At 41.9% G+C, this 23,700-nt stretch overlaps 1 protein-coding gene across 3 annotated transcripts; it reads left to right on the top strand.

The window, feature by feature from the left end:
• Positions 1 to 3,953: 3,953 nt before the first annotated feature.
• LOC139418825 (ankyrin repeat domain-containing protein 49-like) lies at positions 3,954 to 19,272 on the top strand. 3 transcript variants are annotated; one of them, XR_011635352.1, is made up of 4 exons: positions 3,954 to 4,020; positions 12,294 to 12,545; positions 14,035 to 16,085; positions 16,512 to 19,272. XR_011635352.1 is itself a non-coding variant. In XM_071168555.1 (3 exons), the coding sequence occupies exons 2-3, from the start codon at positions 12,336 to 12,338 to the stop codon at positions 14,500 to 14,502; spliced, it is 678 nt and encodes a 225-aa protein (XP_071024656.1). In that variant the 5' UTR covers positions 3,969 to 4,020; positions 12,291 to 12,335; the 3' UTR covers positions 14,503 to 19,272. The 3 variants fall into 3 exon arrangements, 1 of the variants encoding a protein (XP_071024656.1); XR_011635351.1 differs by having other exon boundaries at positions 3,986 to 4,020; positions 12,291 to 12,545; XM_071168555.1 differs by having other exon boundaries at positions 3,969 to 4,020; positions 12,291 to 12,545; positions 14,035 to 19,272.
• The last annotated feature ends 4,428 nt before the right edge of the window (positions 19,273 to 23,700 follow it).

The raw sequence follows: 23,700 nt of genomic DNA on the forward strand, positions 1-23,700 counted from the left end.
CTGACAGAGCTTAAGAGGATCTCTGGAGAAGAATGTGAGAAACTCCCCAAGTACAGGTGTGCTAAGCTTGTAGCGTCATACCCAATAAGACTGGAGGCTGTAATCGCTGCCAAAGGTGCTTCAACAAAGTCCTGAGTAAAGAATCTGAATACTTTTGTAAATGTAAATTGTCAGTTTTTTAAATTCATATAAATTCAAAAACGTGTTTTTGCTTTGTGATTATGGGGTATTGTGTGTAGATGAATATATGGGGGTATTATGTCTCGATTAATCCATTTTAGAAGAAGGTTGTAACGTAACAAAATGAAACGTAATAAAATGTGGAAAAAGTCAAGGGGTCTGAATACTTTCCGATTGCACCGTAAACAATCTAATGACCTTAGGCTATATCGTAAGTAGCCCAGTGTCTAAATGTTCCCCCGAATCCCCATTCCCTAATTAGCCTACTAAATTAAGTATGAATATATTTCCTACAATATGCAGCCAAAATATTAGCCCTAAATGAGCTGTGTCAGTGTGCGTGAGTGTGTCATTCTCTGTTTTCTTCCTACCTTGACTGCACAACAGCTGATCCGTCATTTCTCAGAGACACAGAGACAGCACTCGGACCAGCAGAACCAGAACTTTCAGCAAATAAGTTGGTTGACTTCACACATTTAGCAGCGTTGTCCTCCGAGATACCTTTATTGGTCTCTTTAACTTTTTCTGCACCACCTTCCCGATTTTTCTATTTTGTCTGAGTGACTGACAGAGTCAGAGCGGGTCTCGCACTCGTCGATGATTTGCGTTTGACTTTGAATGTGAATTTACGCCACATCAGCTCAGCCAATCAGAAATCCGGCTGGTCCATCTTGGTAGAGGGGCCAGTCACTGCCCATTGGTCAGCCAAATGCTAAATATAGATGATTATTACAAAGAAAAAATTTGCAAATGTCTTTAAAAAAAAAAAAACAGGCCCGGTCATGTCCATTTTTATATATACAGTACCAGTTAAAAGTTTGGACACACCTAATCATTCAAGGGTTTTTCTTTATTTTGACTATTTTCTACAATGTAGAATAATAGTGAAGACATCAAAATGAAATATGAAATAACACATATGGAATCATGCCTGTGCCTTGTTAAAAGTTTGTGGAAAAATGTGTGTAATTTCTTTCCTTCCTAATGCGTTCGAGCCAATCAGTTGTGTTGTGACAAGGTGGGGGGTATACATAAGATAGCCCAATTTGGTAAAAGATCAGGTCCATATTATGCAGGGACAGCTCAAATAAACAAAGAGAAAAGACAATCCATCATTACTTTAAGACATGAAGGTCTGCCAATCCAGAACATTTCAAGATCTTTGAAAGTATCTTCAAGTGAAGTCGCAAAAACCATCAAGCGCTATGATGAAACTGGCTCACATGAGGACTGCCACAAGAATGGAAAACCCAGGGTTACCTCTGCTGCAGAGGATAAGTACATTAATATTACCTGCCACAGAAACTGTAGTAGCTTTTTGGACTCTTTCCCGCACTGAAGCCTGTGTGCTCTCGTACCGGTTGTGGAATAAGTGATTTTGAAAGGGTTTTCCTGCTTGGAATTGTGTACATTGGATTTAGACTATTTCTATAATTTCTAAATTCTCTGTCCTCCACGATCGAAAATAGCTGGAAATCGGTGGCAATCATTGTAGCCAATGCAATATCAATTTGGCCTTGTTTTGCTACAGACATAGACCTTGGCATAAACTGGTCCATAGAAGACTGCGTTGCTGTGGGTCGCGGAGTAGGCCTACTTGACTGAGTGTATACATGTGCGGAGATGCTGGCTCCACCACTATCACTAGTAGGCCCACTAGTTTCTCGAAGCTCCACTACAGCTAGCTTCACAGTTGGGTGCACAGTTCGCATATGCCGGTGTAGGTTGTGCGCAGAACCGGCTTTATATGAGATTTTGTTTTGGCAAATTCTACACTGTGCTCTAACATTGTTTATCTACATTATTAAAATGCATCCAAATGCTACTGCGCTTCCGACTCATTTTCCAGCTGTTGTTTTCACAGCTGTCCTTCCTCTCTCTCGGCTTCCTCTCTCTCCACTCTCTCACTCATAGTTTGTGACAATGAGTGAGTTGGCTCGGCCCTCCCTCACGCATCTTTGGTTCATTGGTTGAAACTGCGTGTCTGATTGACAGGAACAACAGGTGAGGCTGTTAGTCTGAGCAGACAGTCAGAAGGAATGTGTGTGCACTTGAGCATTTAAGCCTATATAAATATTATTTATTTATTTTTTCATTCTTTGAATTCGTTAATTCTATTGATTTAAATATTTTGATTATTCATATCTTAATTTTTGTATATTGTTATAAACAGATTTGTCTCTTCTGATATGCGAGTCGGCTCCCAACGTTCACCTACAAGAGCCGGCTCTTCGCGAACGACGCATCACTACAAGACTTCTATTTGCTCTTCTACTGAATGGAAACTACAAGTGTTATTGCTGTGCTCAATGTCATGGTTTTTACAAACGTATATCCTTCTAACACCCTCAAACAGGGAAAAAGATCCCAATCAAAGGTGTTATCATGCTCCACCAAGGCAGTTATTTATCTTATAACTTGTCCTTGTGGTAAAAATTATGTGAGTGGAACTAAGAGCGAATTAACTCGATATACCCAGTTGCGGCCCACTTTTTGGAAGCGGTCCACTCTATTTCGTCCCTTCGCTATATCAGCATCTAACACGTCCCCTAGGAGAGGGGGAGACCTTGACAATTTATTGTTAAAAGGAGAGGCTGCCTGGATAATTAATTTAAAGACACTTGCTCCCTTTGGTCTCAACATAGACTTTGACCTGAAGCCATTCTTGTGATTTTTCTATTGATTATAAATGTTTTGTAGGCCTACATTGTATTTATGATCGTATTCATGCTTTTTATATGTTCCATTTATATCTGTATATCAACCAGTGACATCAAGCCACGCCCGGCCATGATTACAGACACCTGTGTGTCCTTCCAAATTATATAAATTAGTAACCCGCAGTGTTTGTCATTATACCCTGATGAAGACAGCTTGTCTGGTGAAACGTTGGTTATTAAATTGTTGCATCTGCGCTACTAGAGTGTGAGGCTCTCATTTTCTTTATCGGGTAGTCATGGTTACCATGAATCTGAAGATGTTCAAGTATGTAAAACGTTTGTCTGTCTGTCTGTGTGAAGCCTGTGCGTGCATGCATCTGGGGAAAGGGAAGTTCACTGCAATCTGTAACTCTATGGGTTGGATCGGGAGGGTGTAACGTTAGGCTGCAGAACGTTCAGCTGTAAATGTGTATAACCAACAAGATTGTCTGTCATGTATATTAGGGAAAATTACATTTATTTCTGTAATATTCTGAGCATTTCTCCTCACTGAATACACCCTTTGACTAATAGGTATATCCAGTCTCTGTGACAGCTTTGAAAGACACGGAATGCAAACACTGTTTTTTTTAGCACATTGACCCAGCTTTAGCAAATAGACACACAAACCCACCCACACACTCAATGCAGGCTAGTTAGTATTGTTACATTTAATTACTACTTATGTTAAATTAAATATTTCAATTATTTTATTTCCATGAAACTATGATCATTATAAGGGTAATGATATAAAGTATACAACAACAACTTAGTCTACATGTCTGATATGCTGGTACAGTGTTCTGCATTTGGTTGTAGTTTGTTTTATATGAGTGATGAATGAAAAAGCACATATCTAAAAAAAATATATATAATCTATGAATGTCATTGTTGGGGCTTCTGTCTTGCTTTAACTTGCGCAACGCAAATACTCGATAGACGACATGGAACATCACCACAGTTGTGTTTCTACTTCCTAGCACGTGCTACGAAGTGGTTATGGGAAATGTAGTTTTATATGTTAAAAATCGCTCTGCACAAAAACGCTAGATGCAACAAATACTGACGCCATATCCCAGAGAAACCCGGAAAAGGGGTAAAGTGCTGTTCGAGGAGGGTTTTGTTGAAAGCTACTACCACAGTAAGTCAAGTCGTATTTGTAAGGTATTAAGCTTTGTTTTTGGTATAGCAACTTTCGAATATCAGAGTTGTCATCTACGAGCTATCACTGTCCATTCGAGGCTCTAAATGTTGTAGCTCATGCTTTCTTCTTGACTACTAACGTTAACGGTCTTGCTCTCTTGTTAAACTAACAAGGAACGATACTTACTGCTATTATTACGACCATGCTTTGAATTAAAATCATTGGGTGATAAGTAAATTCACTCTGGAGTGCGCTTTGGCCGTTCCTAAATTTAGAGCTTTATGAGATTGTCCGTGTCGGAGCGGACACTGGCCGAGGAGTAGAGTTGATCCGAGCATTCTGACCTCACAACCGCACTCAAGCTAACGTTCGCTAGCTTGTTAGCTATAGTACTTCCAGACACAAACAAGAGAACAACTCACTCTGACCATTTTACTCGCTCAAGCAGAACTGGTTAGGCAGTGTTCATGTTATCTAGAGCGTTGGTGGCTGTAACTGTGCTGCTGGCAATAACTGAGTTTTTTTTATGCCGCATTTGTAAATTCATTAGTTATTCTGCGCTCTGGCATACTCAGATGCATGGTTGTCAGGTGTAACTGATATTTGTAGTGCAATGACCACTCAAAACCCGCCCAAAAGACGAAATGTCGCAGACAGACTTGGCAGCTCTGCTTCTAGCTCCTATGCAACATTATTAGCCCAGAAGGTTTTTTGTGTTATTACATACAGCTGGAAATACATTTTGGAAATCAGTGCGGCGATAACTCAACAGCATTATGACCAGGAATACAACTTTCCCAAATTGGATCCTTTCTTCAGGAAAATTGAACTTATCCCAGAGGCTACCCCAAGACGCTGCAAGTGGAGAAGAGGTATTTGGAGTGGACTTGAAGCCTGACTCAGGAGGCATGCACACAGTCCACTGATTCTGAGTATATTACTGTCTAATGTTCAGTCTCTGGATAATAAAGTAGACAAGCTCAGGGTGAGGATCTCCTTCCAGAGAGGCATCAGGGACTGTAATAATCTTTGTTTCACGGAATCATGGCTCTCTCGGGATATACTGTCCCGTCCATACATCCAGCTGGGTTCTCAGTACAGTATGCAGACAGGAATAAAGAACTATCAGAGAAGAAGGGCGGGGGTGTATATTTCATGAATAACTACCCATGGTGTGATAACATACAGAAACCCAAGTCCTTTTGTTCACCCTGCTGGCCAGGATGGCAACCCTAGCCATGTCCTCAGAGCATGCTCACACCAGCTGGCTGGAGTATTAAGGGACATATTCAATCTCTCCCTATCTCAGGTGCTGTCCCCACTTGCTTCAAGATGTCCACCATTGTTCCTGTACACAAGAAAGCAAAGGTTACTGAACTAAATGACTATTGCCCCTTAGCATTCACTTCGGTCATCATGAAGTGCTTTGAGAGGCTAGTTAAGAATCATATCACCTCTACCTTACCTGACACCCACTTCAATTTGCTTACCGCCCCAATAGATCCACAGACAATGCAATTGCCATCGCATTGTACACCGCCCTTTCCCATCTGGTCAGGAGGAATACCTATGTAAGAATGCTGTTCATTGAATAAAGCTCAGCCTTCAACACCATAGTACCCTCCAAGCTCATTATTAACCTCGGGGGGCCTGGGTTTGAACCCTGCCCTGTGCAACTGGGTCCTGGAGTTCCTGATGGGCCGCCCCCAGGTGGTGAAGGTAGGAAACAACATCTTCACTTCGCTTATCCTCAACACAGTGACCCCACAAGGGTGTGTGCTCATATCCCTCCTGTACTCCCTGTTCAACCATGACTGTGTGGCCACGCACGCCTCCAACTCAAGCATCAAATTTGCAGATGACACTCGGTAGTAAGCCTGGTTACCAACGATGACGAGACCGCCTACAGGGAGGAGGTGAGGGCCCTGGCGGAGTGGTGACAGCAAAATAACCACAATGTCAACAAAACGAAGGAGCTGATCGTGGACTTGAGGAAACAGCAGAGGGAGCACGCCCCTATTCACATTGACGGGACCACAGTGGAGAAGGTGGAAAGCTTCAAGTTCCTCATCGTACATATCACTGACAATCTGAAATGGTCCACTCACACAGACAGTGTGGTGACAAAGGCGCAACAGCACCTGTTCAACTTCAGCAGGCTGAAGAACTTCGGCTTGGCCCCTAAGACCCTCAAACTTTTACAGATGCACAATTGAGAGCATCCTGTCTGGCTGTATCACCGCCTGGTACGGAAACTGCACCGCCTGCAACCACAGGGCTCTCCAGAGGATGGTGCAGTCTGCCCAATGCATCACCGGGGGCACACTGCCTTCCCTCCAGGACACCTACAGCACCCGATGTCACAGGAAGGCCAAAATGATAATCAAGGACATAAACCACCCCAGCCAAGGCCTGTTCACCCTGCTAGAAGGCAAGGTCAGTACAGGTGCATCGAAGATGGGACTGAGAGACAGAAGCTGTTTTTCAATCTCAAGGCCATTAGACTGTTAAATAGCCATCACTAGCCGGCTACCACCCGGCTACTCAACCCTGCACCTTAGAGGCTGCTACCCCATATATTATAGACATGGAATCAATGGCCACTTTAATAATGGAACACTAGTCACTATAATAATGTTTACATACTGCTTTACTCATCTCATATGTATATATTGTATTCTATTGTTCTGTATTTGTCAATGCCACTCTGACATTGCTCTTCCTAATATTTATATATTTCTTAATTCCATTCTTTTACTTTTAGATTTGTTTGTATTTTTGTGAATTGTTAGATACTACTGAACTGTTGGAGCTAGGAACGTAATTATTTCTCTATACCCGCTATAACATCTGCAAAAAATGTGTATGTGACCAATAAAATTTGATTTGAAAGGCATGAAAAAAAAATTTTTTGTGCTCCCAACGTCTTTATCCAGTGCTTTGGCGCCATTTTTTATGCGTATCAGTTCTAGCGTGTTAATGTTTTATGTGAAAAAAATAGGTGTCTCCATAATGACAATCTAAATGGCCTACCGACAACTGGTAAAAAGTTGTCACGACGTGCGCGCTTGCTGCTCTGTCTCCTCTCACTCAAGTGACTCAGCCAATAGTGGGCTCAGCTGCCTGCTGCAGTGCTCTCTCACGCACAGCCCTCCCCACCACTCACTCACTCACTCACTCAGCAACTCACTGCCTGATAGTCAGCAGCAGGTCTCAGTGAAATATCTATATATTTTAAGAGAAATGCCATTTCGGCCGCGCTGCACCTTAGAAGTAGCCCCAAAACCCGCGTCCAATACATTTTCACCCACAACATAGTTTTCAAAGTTGCCCAAATATGGGAAAACTGCTGACGTGGCAACCCTGCTCGAACGAGAGTGCTCTGTTTGGATTTCTTATCAGGTTTTTTTGTCTGCCATATGAGTTCTGTTATACTCACAGACATAATTCAAACAGTTTTAGAAACTTCAGAGTGTTTTCTATCCACCAGTAATAATAATAATATGCATATATTCCCATCTGGGAAAGAGTAGGAGGCAGTTTACTCTGGGCACCCCTTTCATCCAAAAGTGAAAATGCTGCCCCCTAGCCCCAACAGGTTAGAAGTAGCCCCGAAACCCGCGTCCAATACATTTTCACCTGCGACATAGTTTTCAAAGTTGCCCAAATATGGGTAAACTGCTGACGTGGCAACCCTGCTCGAACGAGAGTGCACTGATATCCGAGTAGATAGCTAGAGGGAATTTACGAACACACACAGTATTGTGTGTCTAATCCTTCTGGCTAGCTTCACATGGGGATTCATGATTTAGACCCTAAAACAACCTAATCCGATAGGCCAGGCTTTTTGACATAATATGCTTTCATTTCCATTTGACTTCATTTGGGAAAAACTCAGATATTTAGACTAGACTACCCTGAATATGTTATTGGTACATTTCCATGATAACATCATGGACATCACAAATTACCCAAACATGGCCTAGGCTATATCTTTAGTGTCTGTCTCGCTCAGTAATCATGTTGTTAATGCTGAATGACTATCTTTTCTTCCCATCTCTCAATGCAACATTTCCATGACTACAATGGTCTATCCCTAACATCAAAAGGGGACAAATGACTTTGAATGAATAGGGTGATTTCGCACCAGCATAGTGTGAAAATATTTTTTTGTATCTCAGATTGTTCTGGCAATTCTCACGTAGTAACTTCTTAGGAGGAAGGATGTTTAACATGCTTTTTAAACTAGTATCACATTTTGGGAAATCATGATAAAACTGTCAATTTTAGGCCCTTTTTAATCCTATGCCTCCTGTAGTAAGACCCCATGACAGCGTTTCTCAAACTTGGGGCCTCAAGGGGTGCACGTTTTGGTGTTTGCCCTAACACTACACAGCTGATTCAATTGATCAAAGCTTGATGATTAGTTTATTATTTTATTATAGGTATTTTATTTTAATTTTATTATTATTAATCAGCTGTGATGTGCTAGGGCCAAAAACAAAACGTGCAACCCCTTGCTCTATGATCTGTGAAACCGTTGATGAGACGGACAGCATTTTGGTGTCATCATACTCCTTAGTGTTCTCTCAAATATGGATTATGTCTAGATTCTGAAATACAAATATTCAGAAATGGGTTCAACATTCTAAATATGAATATCTAAAAACAACCCTAATTTGGCCTATTTTTCGATATTGTTAGATTCTAAATATCAGAGTACGAATTTGACGGACACTATGAAAGCTTAAATCAAGTTTTCACCCCAAATGATCTAACAGTTGAACAGACAAAAACATGGCTCCACCAATGGTGATATATATACACACACACACACACACAGAGGGGCAAAAAAGTATTTAGTCAGCCACCAATTGTGCACGTTCTCCGACTTAAAAAGATGAGAGGCCTGCAATTTTCATCATAGGTTCACTTCAACTATGACAGACAAAATGAGAAGAAAAAAATCCAGAAAATCACATTGTAGAATTTTTAATGAATTTATTTGTAAATTATGGTGGAAAATAAGTATTTGGTCACCTACAAACAAGCAAGATTTCTGGCTCTCACAGACCTGTAACTTCTTCTTTAAGAGGCTCCTCTGTCCTCCACACATTACCTGTATTAATGGCACCTGTTTGAACTTGTTATCAGTTTAAAAGACACCTGTCCACAACCTCAAACAGTCACACTCCAAACTCCACTATGGCCAAGACCGAAGAGCTGTCAAAGGACACCAGAAACAAAATTGTAGACCTGCACCAGGCTGGGAAGACTGAATCTGCAATAGGTAAGCAGCTTGGTTTGAAGAAATCAACTGTGGGAGCAATTATTAGGAAATGGAAGACATACAAGACCACTGATAATCTCCCTCGATCTGGGGCTCCACGCAAGATCTCACCCCGTGGGGTCAAAATTATCACAAGAACGGTGAGCAAAAATCCCAGAACCACACGGGGGGACCTAGTGAATGACCTGCAGAGAGCTGGGACCAAAGTAACAAAGCCTACCATCAGTAACACACTACGCCGCCAGGGACTCAAATCCTGCAGTGCCAGACGTGTCCCCCTGCTTAAGCCAGTACATGTCCAGGCCCGTCTGAAGTTTGCTAGAGAGCATTTGGATGATCCAGAAGAAGATTGGGAGAATGTCATATGGTCAGATTAAACCAAAATTAAACCAAAATATAACTTTTTGGTAAAAACTCAACTCGTCGTGTTTGGAGGACAAAGAATGCTGAGTTGCATCCAAAGAACACCATACCTACTGTGAAGCATGGGGGTGGAAACATCATGCTTTGGGAGTGTTTTTCTGCAAAGGGACCAGGACGACTGATCCGTGTAAAGGAAAGAATGAATGGGGCCATGTATCGTGAGATTTTGAGTGAAACCCTCCTTCCACCAGCAAGGGCATTGAAGATAAAACGTGGCTGGGTCTTTCAGCATGACAATGATCCCAAACACACCGCCCGGGCAACGAAGGAGTGGCTTCGTAAGAAGCATTTCAAGGTCCTAGAGTGGCCTAGCCAGTCTCCAGATCTCAACCCCATAGAAAATCTTTGGAGGGAGTTGAAAGTCTGTGTTGCCCAGCAACAGCCCCAAAACATCACTGCTCTAGAGGAGATCTGCATGGAGGAATGGGCCAAGACTTACAGAAAACGTTTGACCTCTGTCATTGCCAACAAAGGGTACATAACAAAGTATTGAGAAACTTTTGTTATTGACCAAATACTTATTTTCCACCTTAATTTGCAAATAACTTCATTAAAAATCCTACAATGTGATTTTCAGGATTTTTTCATAGTTGAAGTGTACCTATGATGAAAATTACAGGCCTCATCTTTTTAAGTGGAAGAACTTGCACAATTGGTGGCTGACTAAATACTTTTTTGCCCCACTGTATATATGTATTGGGGTGGAATCTCCCCCTCTCTAAACATTACATATCTGTTGCTAGGCAGGAAAATAACTGTCAATAAACTGTTCCTTCTCCCATAACTTGACCTGACCTCGACCCTAGTGTGTGGTGGTTGCTCATAAATTGATCATACCTTCAGTTTTAGCAGAGAGCCCACTCTGGAAATGTGATGTACTTGTAGAGTATATTGTTCCAAACAATGTCTTCAAATTTAACAAAATCAAACAGGTAGTTTTGAAATATTACTATTAATATTTTTAATGTTGAAAAAATTGTTCACATTAATTTAATTTCAGAATCAAGACATACTCCTTATAGTATGCTCTAAAATATGGAGTATCATGACGCCAAAATGTTGTCTGTATCATGTACAGTTGACAGATCATAGGTCTTTACAGGAGCCAAGTTTAGGTCTAAAAAGTGCCACTTTCATCATGATAAAAAAAAGTTTGATACAAATTGCCAGGGACCTAACACTATTATCACGATACTTATGTGCCGACACTATATTACGATTCTCACAATTCTATACAGTATGTATTACGATTCAATACTGTGATTTCTATTGCAATTAGATGTTCCAAACATATTGCTCACCATATGTCAGCTCCCGAGGGACAAGACAGCCATGAGAAAATTAGTTTTGATCAGTCAAATTGGCTCCCTTATTAAAAAGATGGAGAATAAGTTACGAAGGTACAGCTGACTAGCTCAAAAATAATATTGTGATATTGTAAAAACAATATAATACGATATCGTCAAAAATAATATCCCTCAATGAAACTAAATGTTTATATATATTTATTTTGTTCCCGAAAATTGTCAGACCTCCTTCCTCCCAATGAAGTTTCTATGTGAGAATTGCCGGGAACAACCGGAGATTTCAAAAATATTTTTGGCTACGCTGGCATGAAATTTCCCACGAGGACCATATCTTTTTTTTTGTTCTAGCAGTTGGTCTTTCTCACAGTACCATAATTAAGTTGTTGATTTGTTTAAGTATATTGATGTATTGTCTCCTCGCTCTCTCTCATTCTCACACACACCTTCAGTAATCTTGGTCTAAAATCATAATTATGTCAAGTGCAGAATTCTCTCTCTAAGTTGTTGTATCTCCTCTCTTTCCTCTCTTGATCTTTTTCTCTCTCACACACTACTTCAGTAATCAAGTTGCTAATGCTTAATGACTGTACAATCTTCTCTCTCCACTTCCCATCTCTCAATGCAACATTTCCATGATTACAGGGGCCTATCCCTAACATCAAAAGGGGACAAATGACTTAGAATGAATATTGTGATTCCACACCAGGGTAGTCTCTAAAAATATTTTTGGTAACTCCGATTGTTCTGGCAATTCTCATATAGTAACTTAATTGGAAGTAACTTCATTTGAAGTTTTGTTTCACAAACTATTTTTTGGGGAAATCATGAAAGTGGCCATTTTAGGCTCTTTTTAGACATGTACATGCCTCCTGTAATACTCAATGATCTGTGAACCGTACATAATACAGACATCTTGGAGTCATTATCCTCCTTATCGTGTCAAATATCGAGTATGTCCACATTCTGAAATACCATTTTTTTTTTCACATTCATTTATTCAACGTGAAATCTCTGATCTTTTATTTCCGCTCGTGAAACAGGGGACCAACACTTTACATGTTACGGTTTTATATTTTTGTTCTGTATATAGTGTTGATCAGTCAAATCGCATCCCTTAATAAAAAGTAGCTGTCGGTCTTTCTCGCAGTAGACTACATTTAAATATTGATGTATTGTTCTCTCTCTCCTAAGTGAATTAAGTTGTTGATAATTAATATCAATTACCCAATATCTCCTCTCTATGTCAGCAGATTCTGAGTAGACTGTGAGTGTGCATGGGCAGTTAGTACAGGATGGAGGAGTTCCCAGAGAGCTTTAACCAGCTGGAACTGCTGAAGACCCACGACCACCTGATCCCCCGCGGAGCATGCAGCCTCTGGCCGGGAGACGAAGGAGAGGAAGAGGAGGAGGGGGAAAGGAGTGAAGAGTGGTGTCAGCAGAAGGAGAAGAAGCTGAAAGACCGACCGGAGGAGCTAATGCTGTGGGCGGCAGAGAATAACAGAGTGAGTGTGACATGCAAACTACACACACCTTCTCACTAGGGCTGGGAATCATCAGGGAACTCACGATACAATGTTGTCATGAGACTTAGGTGCCGATTTATATGTATTGCGATTCTGACGATTCTATATGTATTGTGATTTGATATACTGTGGTTTAATTGGGATTTGATGTTCCTAACATATTGCTCACCTATCCTGCACTGAGCACCAACCAGGCTCCAAAGTACCAGTTGGAAACTAAAAGTCATCTGAACATGTGTGTGCATGTGAAGAAGTGGTCGGAGGGGGTCGGGGGGAGTCGATACAGTTAAATATTGGTATATTATTCTTGACGGAAAAAGGTTTTGGCAATATCGCAGTATAATTTTTGCGCTAGTTGGCTGTACCGGCACCAAAACTCCAGTATTTTTCCTTCATAGCTTCTTCTCCATCTTCTTTTTAAATAGGGAAACAATCTGTTTTCCTGATCAGAACTTGTTTTCTCATGCCTCTCTCTTGTCCCTCTGCTGCAGACATATGGCACACTGAAGCAAAACGTTTTGCAACTAACTTTTTTCAACTAAAATAAGTTCAGGTAGTCCCTCCCAGTTTTTGTCAAAACATTATTTATTTCTTTGATGTGTTGTGAATACGACCCAGCACTTTTACCTTCGCTCCCATGTCCTGGACTAACTTCCTGGCTCTTTGGTCTTGTCAAGGCATGTGTCCAAGATCAAGGGAAGGGACATGTAGACTTAAAGTCACTATAATGTAGGGTAGTTGAGTATGGATGAATTTGAAATTATTGATTTGCAATTTACCCAGAGAGACTTGTGAACGTGAAAAGCTTTTTTATTAAAAGCGTACAACAAGATTTGGTGTTGAACCGACCATCCTGGAGCTGGTCCTCCAGGGCCAAATTGTTGTGAAATTGGCGTCTCGTCAAACATCTTTCTGTTGCAAATCCGGTGCTCAAAGTTGACCTATTTTGCTTACCACAGCCTATCATGAGACGTCACTGGAAGAGTTTGATATCATGGGCCAATATTTCTAGAAATGTTTGTTCAAATCAACAGTGAATGAGCTGTGAGAGTATAATGAATGCGTCTCCGTTTAGACGTCTGATCACTGCTTAAGATTGGAACAGAACAGCACAGAAAGCCTCTGATTACTTTGTGTGTCCTTGTGTGTGGGTGAGTCATGATGTGTCTCACTGGTATCAAGAGTTAGTGAGATTTTAATAAATGGAAGGAAGGGGGGAAGAAAGATAATCCCCTAGAGCTCTTGTTTGTTCCCCCTGTCACACCGTGCAGAAATAACTTCTCCATCTCTCTCTGTGGATCCAGAGGCAATAACAGGGGCCAGGGTGGGGTTTTATCTCTCTATTTTTCTGGCCTTGCTTTTAGATTCTTCATGAAATGCATCTGCCTTTCGGCTATTTCATGACATGTTGAAGAGTTCCATAAAGGTCAGTTAAAATGCAAATATTCTCTCTCTCTGCCACTTTAAGCTGCCAACGGTGAAGCGGCTGCTCTCGGTCGACCCCTTGCTTGCGCATTGCCAGGACGAGGACGGCTATACTCCGCTGCACCGTGCGGCCTACGGAGGTCACGCCGCCACGGCCTCTACCCTGTTGGCAGCGGGCACCGAAGTTAACTCCCGCACTGCCGACGGCTGGACGCCCCTACACAGTGCCTGTCGCTGGGGCCAAGTTGCCACTGCGTCCCTCCTGTTGCGCCAAGGGGCGGAGTTGAACGCCCAGACGAACGGCGGCCTCACAGCGCTCCATCTAGCTGCCTCCCACCCTGGACCGGGCTCCGCCCACACACTGGAGTTCCTCCTATCGCAGCGCCACATCAAGGCGGAGCTTCAGAGCAATAGCAGGGAGACGGCTAGTGAAATCGCACGCCGAAGTGGACCGCATCACTTCCTGTTTGAGATGGTTGAGGACTGTAACAGTGTGCGGTCTCCCCGGTGACCCCCCCCCCCCCCTTCACACACACACACACACACATCAGCTCTTCTTTCCCTCTACCCAGGGGCCTTCATGGAAGACAAGACAGTGTTCCAAGAAGTGTCTTATGAACAGTCACGTACACCACCACATAGTCTTTCTTTGCAGTCCTGGGAGGAAACCTCAATTCTCAATATGATGACAGCTTATCTCATATATTCTCTGTATGCTTTATTTGTCTTGAGTCCCAAATGGCAACATATTCTGTACATAGTGCACTACTTTTGGGTCCTGGTCAAAACTAGTGCACTGTGTAAGGGAATAGGGTGCCATTTGGGATGCAGACCCTAATAGCCAGGTACTTGGAATGGGTTGAAAATAAGTGATCCAATTAGCATCCTCAGATACTATGGGTGATTTTTAGCATGGAAACCCACATGGTCAGACTGTACTTTGGATTAGTTCATCTTGTGATTGGGTGAAGGTGATCCAATTGCTGACTTAATTTTTTTTTTTTTAAATAATGCTCGTCATTACAGACGTAGGCTCAAATGGGTTTCAGCGGTGGTATGACTAATATTGTGAAATGAAGCAGATCAGTCTGGGTTCCAGGCTAAATTGTGTGTGCTGGAGTAATGTTTCTCATTGGTCTCTGAGCATTGGGGGTGTATTCATTTCATTTAATGAATTGATTGTTGAGCGTTGTGGCCATTTTAGATGTGTCATGATTTATTCAAATTCTATGCTAATTCTACAGCTAATTTGTTAGTCATCCAAGTGTCATCCGTGCTCGCTGTAGAAATAAAAATCAAATCAGTCTAAATCTTTAGCGACGTTTGAATGTCCCATCTCCCTTTACAAATAATGGCCGCCATTTTGATAGCGCTTACCAAACACAACCTGAGGATATTATTCAGAACCGCGTTCATTTTGAAATGTTTGTTTTGCCTCTGGGATGTCCATGGGAAGATGTCTGAAGTGTGTCTATGCCCAGCTTCAAACTCGCTTGGGATAAAGTGCCCTGCCATGTTTTTGTAACTTCTGGTTGTTTTTGATAAAAATCACCTTGATTTTGCGCTAAAATGGGTTGTCAGACCTGTCACTATCCAGCCGTGCTACAAAGGATAGAAGTATGGTCATCAAGATGTCACTAGAGGTAAGCAGAAGGAGAGTCGATGCTCCGGCGTTGACGCTTACCCCTATGTACAGAGCTAGGATCAGCTTCCCCTTCCTCTATCCTAATTTACCCATTATTGGGGTAAATGCGAAATTGACCCAAGATCAGTGTGTAGGGGCAACTTCACCCTAATCTGAGGGTCAACTTTGAGTGTGACAGTTTTACTTCTAATTGCTAAGATACCATATTAGGCTACCCACAAAACGTTAAAGCACAACTGAATCTAATAACCAACTTCTCAGATTAAAAAGGTTAAAAACAGCCTATGTAGCATCAATATTAGTCAAACATTTGTTTGTGCCAAAATTGAATGAAGTGTAAGTAGGATCATTTTGGTCATATAAGCCAGTATATTCCAAAACAGAGTTTTGTGAGATTTGTGTAATGGAGTTCGTCATGACTTACATGAGGGTTGGGCTTGGATTACAATGTTGCCCACTTTCTCACTAACACAAGATGGTAGAATTGTCATGCCCAGAGAAACGGCTGTGCTGACTGCGCTCTATCCAATCATAGCAGCCAGAACCTAGAGACATTGGGCTTGTTCGACATTTGCAGACGACAGTGCAAGCAACTGCCGACTGATCTACAAATCATTTAGCAGCATAAATAACTACTCGTTATTATTTGTAGATCAGTCACCACAATGCATCATGGATTTGATGCTCTCGAGCACGGCTATTGAGACAGCCTTGCCCATTACGCAGCGCCACAGACCTGTTTACATAAGACAACACGGCGCCAGTGTTATGTTGTTGAAAGAACATTTGGCCTCTAAGCCCTTTAATGGGGTGGCCAATTGCTGATGTTTTTGATAGTGATCACTCGAGTATGCCACATTTTTGGGCAAAATGAGAATTGAGATGATGCACTGCCACTTGTCAAAATTCCATTTGCGAGCGTCTTGTGTCCCGCCGTGACCTGTTTTGTATCATGATTCGCTATCAAACACTGTCATACAGACACACTGGATAGTGAGAAAGTTGTAAATAAAACAAAACAGCAACGAAGCGCACACATCGCTTATCGCAAGTGACTTTATAAGCTTATTTAGCTAACGTGGCCTGGCAGCTTAATGTGCATGCTAGCTACTACTAGCTTCATTGACAAATAAACTGTATGCAGGGCACCGACTAGTTTTTCATGCACATTTTTTTACTTGAGAAGTACTGCACCAAACAGCTTAGCTAGATGTAAAATTGTGCTATTAAGACATTGGCAAAAATGTCAATTTATTACAGATTTCTTGATTTATCTTAGATTAATTCTGACTATTTGGAGGAAGTGAGTGACCGTTGTTGCTACGGTGACTCGGGAGGGACAAAACACAAACATAACACACCCACATCGAACCACACCGCCAAGACCCAAATCTCATGTATTCATAATGAGCACCAGAAAAACACACGCAGAGTCATTGTGTTCAGTCAGTCTCCCTTTAAGCAGAATGTCTTCAAAACCTTTCCACTGCTCCGTCAATGTCTGTGAGACGAGACTGATTTTATTTATGCAAATGTTGTTGTTCAATCGCAAGATAATTGTTCTGTCTTTTTTTTTTTTTAAGTATGATAATTGTACATGCCGTGCACAAAGTAGCAAGTAAAGAAGATCTGAGTGACTTACCTGTTGTCATGGGAACTGGGAGAGTCTGCTGTTCTGCGGTACATATGTGGGCGCAGCCATGTTAAAATACTCACACTGTCCTGTTTCCTCCCACACACACACGCACGCACACACCCAAATCTAGCCCTTGGGTATTTATGTAAAAAGGATTGTTTGTACCTACAGTCCATTAGCCTTTCAAATGCCTGGGCACTAGGGGGATAGGGACTGAAAATGGATTTGGAATCGAGCAGTTGCAGTCTAACGGACCCTGGGTCATATTAATTAGGGCACACTGTACCAAAATGTTTTGCAATAGAAAACTAGTGTTTCTTGATGGACAAGTTAAGATAGTAGATCCCTATTTTTGTCAGTTTTCTTCCATTTTGGGCCTAGTGTATACACTGTTGCTGTTGAAGTAAGGCTTCACAGATACACACAATGGCTATTTGACACCTGTGTGTTTCTGTGTGAGAGCAGAGAAGTTGTCCCTAGATGCTGATCTTGGGTCAGTTTTAAAAAATAAGTAATTCCCCACAAATGGTTAAGGTTAGGGTGGGGGGGGGCTGATCCTAGTTCTGTACCTAAAGGATACTTCACCTTGGAGTGAGAGTAGATGGACTAACAGCCCTAATACACTTCTCATGTTTGACCAAGAGACGCAACTGAAATGCTAAACAGTAGAAGCCCTGCAACTTCTTCAAGGTGCTCATTCAGAAAGCAACCGCTGAATATCCATGTTAAAACCGAAACACTTGAAAAGACGACAAATCGAGCTTGATTGTTGTTTAATGTCTGAACATTTTGCTGCTCAATGACAAGTTGTCATGCATGCTCGCTGTGGAAAAACAAATACATCTTTGTTCAAATCTCTGTTTATTCAATCGTCATAGTGCATCAACCTCGTCTGGTTCCTTCACTGACTGAGACCGATATGCTTTGACCGTGAGATGCAAGAGATCCTTCTGTTCTCAAAGGAGCAGCACATCAAAACTGGACAGATTTTTATCCCTTTTTAAAGTTCTACTCTTCTAATGTAGCAGATCCAAAACTACGCTAGTAGAAAGTTTGCCCTGTGTGCCAAATGGCACCTCTTTTCTTTTCTTTTAGTGCACTACTTTTGACAAGCCATATGGTGCTCTGTGCACTAAAAGTGAATAGTGCACTAAAAAAAGTCCACTAAAAGGGAATTAGGGTGCCATTTGGGGCAAACCCTTAGCCACGACATGCAAAGGAAGCAGTCAAGCTGTGTTTGTTGAAGTCATCGCAAAGGTTTCCTAAGTAAAGGATCAAAGCTTGACTAAACCACCGAGCCCATGGAAGGTTGCAGGATACTAATGGGCACTAGCTAGATCTGTTTGGCATAACTTGTATCTCGAATTCAAACATAAAAACCCTACACACACAGATTCCTAATGTCCTTGAGTGATAAAGCATCATGTAGATCCTTGACTTCAAACAGGCGGCGGGAGGCTTTGAAGAGTAATCATAGGAGGACCACTAACTGCAGTGCGGCAGCCGTAGCCCTTTCAACTCTTCAGACCCGCACTTTCATTCAGTGGGGAAAAGAAAAGTGTGTCCTTTAATGTTATATACTCCCACACCTCTCTTAAGTTAACCCCTGATCGTGGCTCCTGGCTCAGTGGCTGTCACCCAGGGCAATAGAGGAAATTGCTCTGAACCCTGTATTCTTATTTTCTCAAAGCCATCTTTCTCCTTGTGGTGTCCATGGTGACAGGTGGGATTATTGTGGAATGTCAGGGGAGCGGATGATGACACGGTTTCCCTTGAATGAAAAGACTTGGTCTGTGTGAGAATATACATGGTTTTTTGTTGTTGCGGTAGTTCAGCTTCAATATTGCAGATTGTGTGTTCTGTCAATGTAATTGTCTGAAAATTTCCAATCCCCATTTATATTTTTTATTTCTTTTAATTTCCCCCAAGCCTACCACCCCTCCCCAAACGTATTACAAATAAAAAACATACCTTATTTACATAAGTATTCAGACCCTGAATGAGACTCGAATTTGATTTCAGATGCATCCTGTTTCCATTGATCATCCTTGATGTTTCTTCAACTTGATTGGAGCTCACCCGTGGTAAATTCAATTGATTGGACATGATTTGGAAAGGCACACACCTGTCTATATAAGGTCCCACAGTTGACAGGGCATATCAGCTCAAAAACCAAGCCATGAGGTTGAAGGAATTGTCCTTAGAGCTCTGAGACAGGATTGTGTCGAGGCACAGATCTGGGGAACGGTACCAAAAACATTTCCGCAGCATTGAAGGTCCCCAAGAACACAATGGCCTTAAATGGAATAAGTTTGGAACCACCAAGACTTCCTAGAGCTGGCCGCCCGGCAAAAGCAAGTGGGGGAGAAGGGCCTTGGTCAGGGAGGTGACCAAGAACCCGATGGTCACTCTGACAGAGCTGCAGAGTTCCTCTGTGGAGATGGGAGAACCTTCCAGAAGGACGACCATCTCTGCAGCAATCCACCAATCAGGTCTTTATCGTAGAGTGGCCAGACGGAAGCCACTCCTCAGTAAAAGGCACGACAGCCCACTTGGAGTTTGCTAAAATGCACCCAAAGCGCACTCAGACCATGAGAAACAAGATTCTCTGGTCTGATGAAACCAAGATTGAACTCTTTGGCCTGAATGCCAAGCGTAACATCTAGAAGAAACCCGGCACCATCCCTACAGTGAAACGTGGTGGCAGCAACAGATCACTTTGCGTGTGCTGCACAACAGTGAGTGACTCACAAGGCTCCGGTCTCGTTATTGTGTGCTTGTAAACAAACACCACGTGAACGGGGGAGTACCGGTAAGCTTCATAATGAAAAATGTCACATATCACACAAATTATGTAACGTATCACAGAAGTTGACTGCAGGTATTTACTTAAAAAGTAGCTACAAATAATCAAATGTATTAAAAAAACATCAAATTGTTGACGGTATTGAAGAATCATCCCGTGGCTATTTCCAAATACCCCGATTTATATGGTATACCGCCCAAGCCGAGCGAGAACTTGTATTTAAACTTGTGTGTGTGTGCCCTTCCGTTGCTGTGGTTTGGATAAGGACTTTGAAGGGTGTCAAGGGACATAGGCCAGCTGACGTTACCATGGAGACAGATCTCATGAAATTAGAGTTGGGAAAGGTAGAACATGGTAGAGGACCACAATGGAACATTGATCCTATCAGTAGGCAAGTGGCTGCAGGGCAAAACACGGGACATGGGCACTCTGTGCCATACATTCAATCATACACAATAATATAGATCATAATGCACAAGATTACATGCAGACAAGGGGGACCTGATCCTAGATTCACACTCCTACTCTGAAACACTATATTATTATGGGCCCTGATATGAATCTCTGCACTTTCAGAAATGCAATCTAAAATCTGACCTGGGGTCATGTGATCTAATGAAATGGCTACCCAGGTTATTTGCATCCCCCCCTTTTACACTGCTACTACTCTCAATGCATAGTCACTAATAATTCAACCTACCCCGCACATTGACTCTGTACTGGTACCCCCTAAATATAGCCTATTGTTATTTTACTGCTGCTCTTTAATTATTTGTTACTTTTGTTTATACATTTTCTTTTGTTGTATTTTTTGTAAAATTGTATTGTTGGTTAAGGGCTTGTAAGTAAGCATTTCACTGTTGTATTCGGGCGCATGTGACAAATTTTTATATGATACTTTTTTGTATGTGTCATTTCAGCAAGCGATGAATGCCTGCTTTTAAGACACTTACTGGGATTTAGCAGAGCGGTATGAAAGATGCACTAGTCATTGATGCCACTCTATTCACATGAATTCAAGAGCCATTCATGAAAGAACTGAGTTTCAACACAGCTTAGTGTGATGCTATTTGAAGAGTGAAGTGAACGTAAGATAGAGATAATGGTGTACATTAACTGCCCAGTTGTATACAATGGCAGTAAGTTTCTTATCAATTGCTTAAAACCTCTTATGGATCTGCAACTTTTTGCCTAAAATGACATACCCAAATCTAACTGCCTGTAGCTCAGGCCCTGAAGCAAGGATATGCATATTCTTGGTACCATTTAAAAAAAATTTAACCTTTATTTAACAAGGCAAGTCAAATGATTATTTTCAATTTTTCTTATTTTCAATGACGGCCTAGGAACAGTGGGTTAACTACCTTGTTCAGATGCAGAATGATTTTTACCTTGTCAGCTCGGGGATTTGATCTTGCAACCTTTCGGTTACTCGTCCAATGCGCTAACCACTAGGCTACCTGAAAGGAAACACTGAAGTTTGTGGAAATGTGATAGGAATGTAGGAAAATTTAACACATTTTATCTGGTAAAAGATAATATAGAGAAAAAAAAACTTATTTTGTATTTTTTTTGTACCATCTTTGAAATGCAAAAGAGAGGCCATAATGTATTATTCTAGCCCAGGGACCATTTAGGCTTTGGCCACTAGATGGCAGCACTATGTGCAATGTTTTAGTGATTCAGTGAAATCTTGCATATCTATTCAAAATGTTGTGTCCAGACTGCCCAAATGTGCCTAATTTGTTTATTCATACATTTAAGTTCATAATTGTGCACTCTCCTCAAACAATAGCATTATATTCTTTCACTCTAATAGCTACTGTAAATTGGATAGTGCCGTTAGCTTAACAAGAATGTAAGCTTTCTGCCCATATCAGATATGTTTATGTCCTGGGATTTGTTTTTGTTTCTTACAACCTCTTGCTAATCACAATAGCCTACGTAAGCTCAACCGTCCCGTGGAGTACGGAACAATGTAGCCAATTTTTCAGAACATTTGACTGGCTGCGTTTACAGAGGCAGCCCAGTTCTGATCTTTTTCATCAGATCAGCTCTTTTGCCAATAATTGGGGAAAAAGATCAGAAATCAATCACATGCGCCAAATACAACAGGTGTAGGTAGACTTTACAGTGAAATGCTTAATTACAAGTCCTTAAAGTGTTAAGTAAAAAATTGAAGTAATACATCATTAATTAAATAAATCATTAAACAGCAGCAGTAAAATAACAGTAGCGAGGCTATATACGGGGGGTACCGGTGCAGGGGCACCAGTTAATCGAGGTGATATGTACATGTAGGTAGAGTTAAAGTGACTATGCATAGATAGTAAACAGAGTAGCAGCAGTGTAAAAGAGGGGTCTGGGTAGCCCTTTGATTAGCTGTTCAGGAGTCTTATGGCTTGGGGGTAGAAGCTGTTAAGAAGCCTTCTGGACCTCGACTTGGCACTCTGGTTGCTGTGTGGTAGCAGAGGGAACAGTCTATGACTAGGGTGGCTGGAGTCTTTGACAATTTTAGGGCCTTCCTCTGACACCGCCTGGCATAGAGGTCCTGGATGGCAGGAAGCTTAGCCTCGGTGATATACTGGGCTGTTCCCACTACCCTCTGTAGTGCCTTGCGGTCGGAGGCGAGCTGTTACCATACCAGTCAGGATGCTCTCGATGTTGCAGCTGTAAAACCTTTTGAGGATCTGAGGACCCATGCCAAATCTTTTCAGTTTTCTGAGGGGGAATTGTCATCTTCACAACTGTCTTAGTGTGTTTGGACCATGACAGTTTGTTGGTGATGTTGACACCAAGGAACTTGAAGCTCTCAACCTGCTCTACTGCAGCCCCGTCGAACAGAATGGGGGCTTGCTCGGTCCTCCTTTTCCTGTAGTTCACAATCATCTCCTTTTGTCTTGATTATGTTGAGGGAGAGGTTCTTGTCCTGGCACCATACGGTCAGGTCTCAGGCTGTGTCATCGTTGTTGGTGATCAGACCTATCACTGTTGTCATCTGAAAATGTAATGATGGTGTTGGAGTTGTGCCTGGCCATGCAGTCATGAGTGAACAGGGAGTACAGGAGGGGACTAAGCACGCACCCTTGAGGGGCCCCTGTGTTGAGGATCAGTGTGTCAGATGTGTTGTTACCTACCCTTACCACCTGGGGGCGGCCCGTCAGGAAGTCCAGGATACAGTTGCAGAGGGAGGTGTTTAGTTCAAGGGTCCTTAGCTTAGTGATGAGCTTTGAGGGCACTGTGGTGTTGAACGCTGAGCTGTAGTCAATGAATAGTGTTCTCAAATAGGTGTTCCTTTTGTCCAGGTGGGAAAGGGCAGTGTTGAGTGAAATAGAGATGGCATCATCTGTTGGTGCGGTATGCAAATTGAAGTGGGTCTAGGGTTTCTGGGATAATGGTGCTGATGTGATGTCTATACAAAAATGTACCTCCTCTCTCTCCCTCTCTCGACATGGACAGTATTTTGCCTACCCCTTAGAGTGATAATGGCTGCAATTGACTGCCTATTTTATTTATTTACCAGGAAAAATATAGCTTTATAGATAAAACCAAACAGAATTTGAGATTCCTCGGTAAGAGTGCTGTGCTTAACCTCAACAGCGCTGAAGTCCTGACCTCACAC

Source organism: Oncorhynchus clarkii, chromosome 10, assembly GCF_045791955.1.
Source record: "Oncorhynchus clarkii lewisi isolate Uvic-CL-2024 chromosome 10, UVic_Ocla_1.0, whole genome shotgun sequence".
In the NCBI taxonomy this organism is placed as follows: domain Eukaryota; kingdom Metazoa; phylum Chordata; class Actinopteri; order Salmoniformes; family Salmonidae; genus Oncorhynchus; species Oncorhynchus clarkii.